Source organism: Pygocentrus nattereri, chromosome 2 (assembly GCF_015220715.1).
Source record: "Pygocentrus nattereri isolate fPygNat1 chromosome 2, fPygNat1.pri, whole genome shotgun sequence".
Taxonomy (NCBI): domain Eukaryota; kingdom Metazoa; phylum Chordata; class Actinopteri; order Characiformes; family Serrasalmidae; genus Pygocentrus; species Pygocentrus nattereri.
In genome coordinates, this window is record NC_051212.1 from 47,334,304 (window position 1) to 47,338,620 (window position 4,317).

The 4,317-nt window shown below is 38.3% G+C and overlaps 1 protein-coding gene across 1 annotated transcript; it reads right to left on the minus strand.

Annotated features, from left to right (window-relative positions):
• Positions 1-1,672: 1,672 nt before the first annotated feature.
• Positions 1,673-3,549, minus strand: rgs5b (regulator of G protein signaling 5b). Its single transcript, XM_017700204.2, has 4 exons — positions 3,392-3,549; positions 3,068-3,213; positions 2,798-2,964; positions 1,673-2,284 (listed from the first exon to the last, which is right to left on the minus strand). Exons 1-4 carry the CDS (start codon positions 3,439-3,441, stop codon positions 2,111-2,113), a joined length of 537 nt encoding a protein of 178 aa, XP_017555693.1. The 5' UTR covers positions 3,442-3,549; the 3' UTR covers positions 1,673-2,110.
• Between the last annotated feature and the right edge of the window lie 768 nt (positions 3,550-4,317).

Sequence of the window (4,317 nt, forward strand, 5' to 3'; positions counted from 1 at the left end):
GTCATAGAACCCTTCTTGGTACTTTTAAGAATGCTTCTGTTATGAACCAGCCTACAGGTTGTGGAACTTGTTCTAGAACGCTATAAACGGCTTTTGCTTACATGGTTCTTTGCATGATAAAATGGTTCTTGATCATGGAAAATCTACTGTACAAGTCAGAGAACCCTTCTTGGTGCTTTAAAAAGGCACTTTCCGCAAAGAACCAGCATATGTTCAAATGGTTGCTTGAATGGTGACGTACTATAAATAACTACTGCCCATATTAAAGACATTGGAGAACCTCCTTTTTTGACTGGAACCTCTACAAAAGTGGGTTTTCAGGGGTTCTTTAGTAAAGTAAATGGTTATACAATCGTGAAACATTTGAATGCAAGCATGTTTCTTTGAGTGATTAAATGGTTCTCTATCATGGAAGACCTGCTCTACAAGTCCTGGAACCTTTCTTAGTACTGTAAAAAAACCTTTCCACAAAGAACCAGAATACATTCAAAAGGTTGTTTGAGTGGTGATGTGCTATAAATAACTGTTGCCCTTATTAAAGACATTGGAGAACCTCCATTTTTGCCTTGAAACCAAACAAAAACTGGTTCTTCAGAGGTTCTTCGGTAAAGGTAATGGTTATATAATCAGAAAATATTTGAATGCATACATGGATTTTTACATGATAAAATGGTTCTCGATCATGGAAAACCTGTTGTATAAGTCATAGAACCCTTCTTGGTACTTTTAAAGAACTCTTTCTGCAAAGAACCAGCATACTTTCAACTGGTTCTTTGAGTGGTGATGTGTTAGAAATATCTATTGCTCTTATAAAAGAAACACTGGAGAACCTCCTTTTTGCCCAAAACCAAACAAAAAATGCTTCTTCAGTGGTTCTTTATAAAGGCAGTGGTTATATAACCATGAAATATTTGAATGCATACATGGTTCTTCCATAATCAAATGGTTGTCGATCATGGAAAACCTGTTGTACAAGTCATAGAACCTTTCTTGGTACTATGAAGAACCCCTTCTGCAGAGATCCAGCATACATTCAAATAGCTCTTTGAGTGGTGAAGTGCTATAAATAACTATTGCCCTTATTAAAGACATTGGAGAACCTCCTTTTTGCCTAGAACCAAACAAAAAGTGGTTCCTCAGAAGTTCTTCAGTAAAAGCAATGGTTATATAACCATGAAATGTTTGAATGAATACATGGATCTTTGCAGAAAGGGTTCTTTGCAGTACTAAGAAAGGTTGTAGGACTTGTAGAACAAGTTTTTGATCATGGCAAACCTTCTGTACAAGTCATAGAACATTTCTTGGTACTATAAAGATCCCTTTCTGCAAAGAACCAGCATACATTCAAATGACTCTGAGTGGTGATGTGCTATAAATAACTATTTCCCTTATTAAATACATTGGAGAACCTCCTTTTTTGCCTAGAACCAAACAAAAAGCGATTCTTCAGAGTTTTTGTAGAAAAGGCAATAGTTATGTATAGAACTATGAAGGCTCTGAGTGCAGAACCCTTTCAGTGCATAATCTTTGCATTGTTAATTGATGGAAAACCTGTCCTATGTGGTTCTTTTAAGGGTTCTAGAACCTTTTTGGTGCTGTATAAACCCCCTTTTGTCTAAGAGTGTGAGTAGTGGTGCAAGATCTGTGTTTATCATAAAACGGACGCAAGAAATTATGGTTTAAAAAATTTATTTTCCGACAGACTTTCATTCACCACAGTGTCATAAATAACAAAGTATGCTAATTCCATAAAACTATATTTTCAATAAATATCATCTTTCCATAAAATTAATCAATAAATACGGATGTTAAGAGTAGAAGTTTAGTAGTTTGTGCAAAAGGCAAGTCTGAGTTTGCGCCCTCACAGTTTCGTTCCAGTGCTACGGAATAATCCCATCGTCCCTCCCTGCGGTCAAGCTCCTGATCACCGTTCCTGCAGACTCTCTTGAGCTTTGGTCCACAAATTTACGGGGCAGGGAGTTGACCTTCACAGTCGCCTGGTCAGCTCCTAACTCATGGTCTCGAGCAGGCTGTGTGGTGTAGTTCGGACCAGCCGTATGAAGTTTGTGTCCCCTCTGAAATGTCCTGTGCTGAGTCCCAAGACTGGACTTCATGGCGTCAACCGTCTTGTGATGTCCAGGTAGAGGGTGGATTTGAGGAATCGAGGGTAGCAGTCTTTCTCCATCAGGGCGTAGATCTTGCTCTGAGCCAGCTCAAAGCAGGAGACGGTGGGCTGCTCCAGGTTCTTCTTGGTGGTGGTTCTGGTCTCGTGGTCGAGATTCACCTGAGACGACAAAGAAGGGGCGTTTTAATAACGTGATAATGTGTAATAACATGAAATTACATTAAATCTGGGAAAATTATACTTAATTAAATGGTTGAGATGGGAACAAAGTCATTCAGAGTGATTTGGTGTGAAATGCTCCATTCTAGAACGACTTAGAGTAAGAACTATTCACAGTGGTGATGATAGGAACCAGACGTCCATCTCTAAAAGCTCCATCAAAGGAAAGTTATTACATTAAATGGTTATTTTTTAAGATTTATGATTATTTCATTCACTGGTTCACTGGTGGGTTTGGGTAGTAGATAAAATAGCTATATTTGTGTTGTAGTCACGGCAACCCCTGGTTCCTATCACCACCCCTATAAAGAAATGAGTCTCTACAATGAATCACATCAAACCACTCTGAATGGCTCTGTTTGCATCTGAAGGACTAAATCGTTCCAGAATCTTTTAAAAATTGGTGGAAATCTCATTTAGGTTAAGAGGTTCTATTTAATAGTGGATATTTACCTCTCTTGGTGCATCGCAGCCAATGAACTCCTCATAGATCTTCGTGGCTTTGGCGCACAGCTTGGAGGCTGACTTCGTATTCTTGTAGTCCTCACAGGCAAGATAGAAGGCAATGTTTTCCTCACTGTATTCCGACACCAGGAATGCTTGGAAGGCACGTAACCCATCTGCGCATGAGAGAGTGAGAGAGTGTTAGATCTAGTCAGGTAAATAGCAAATAACAACAACAAAATGCTCAGAATTTTGCTTTATATTTCGCCGCACACTCACCATTATGAGCCAGGAGGTTCTGAAAGGACACTCCCCATTTAAGGGCCTCCTCCACCCTCAGTTTGTCGGCTTTGTTCGAGAGGCCCATGAAGTTGAGCTCCTGCTTGAGGAGGAAACTTCCAAATCGAGCCTTAAGCTCCTTGGCCCTAGAGGAGAGGAGGGAAAACATTGGTTATACAGCTGTTCACTGACCAAGTCCCCATAGGGAACTTAGGCATACAAGCATATGCTGTGCTTCCAATATGCTAAAGGTGCCTCCTAAGCTGACTATTTAAACCATTTCCAGCAAACAAGGAGCTACAAAGCAAGCAAGATGTGTCTCACCTCTCCAGACAGGTGATTGGCAGTGATTCCAGTCCTCTGCACATGTTCATGCAATAAGAGATCTCCAGCTTTGTGTTGCACTGGGATCGGTAGCTGCTGAGTGCTGCGAAAGAGTTTGAATTCTGCCTGAAACGCAGCAGCCCGGTGTTATTTATACAAGAGCCCACTCAAGGACGCTGCTCCCCACAGCCAATAGGAGACAGCAGCTGTGGAAGAGGGAGGTGTTCCTTTCTCCTGCAGTGGGTTGTGATTCATTTCCAGTAGACCACTCTGCCTCAGAGATTCAGGTTTTCCCTCATACAGCGGAAAAAAAAGTGTAATGTTGTTATTCGGAAAATGCAGTTAATAGCACCAGAAAACGTTGCCGGAATAAAACCTTGTATCTCCATTTTTGTCGATTTTCAGTTTTTGACGTAATATATATATATATATATATGTGACTTTTAAAGTGTACTATTTCAGTACTTCTTGGTACTAAATTAACCCACTTTAGAAGCAAATTTAGTTTTTTTTTTACACAATTAAATAAACAATTTGTCAGTTTACATTAGTAAGCTTAGTACACAATTAATTTAGTTTATATTAGTATTGTTTCATTAAATAAATTAATTAATTTATATATATATATATATATATATATATATATATATATATATATATAATTAATTTAAATTAATACTTGTTTATGCTAGTTTACATTAGTAAACTTATAACACAATTACTTTACATAGTTTGCATTAGTTTACTAAGTTTTATTTTGTATTGCAACTATACGTTGAATTAGTGGCTGCACAGCTTCAGAAGTCAACAGTTTGGTTGTGCAAAATGATTTGCCTTTTTAAAGTTGATATTTATTTATTTTAACGATTTATTTATTTGCTAATTTACATCAAGCAGAAATAACACAGGTTTCTTTCGAGACCTGT

Excerpts from the sequence above, each read along its gene's own strand:
- rgs5b (XM_017700204.2), bottom strand. The coding sequence starts at position 3,441 with ATGAACATGTGCAGAGGACTGGAATCACTGCCAATCACCTGTCTGGAG. Across the intron at positions 2,965-3,067 it reads GAACCTCCTGGCTCATAATG|ATGGGTTACGTGCCTTCCAA; the intron begins GTGAGTGTGCGG and ends TCTCATGCGCAG. Across the intron at positions 2,285-2,797 it reads GCTGCGATGCACCAAGAGAG|GTGAATCTCGACCACGAGAC; the intron begins GTAAATATCCAC and ends TTGTCGTCTCAG.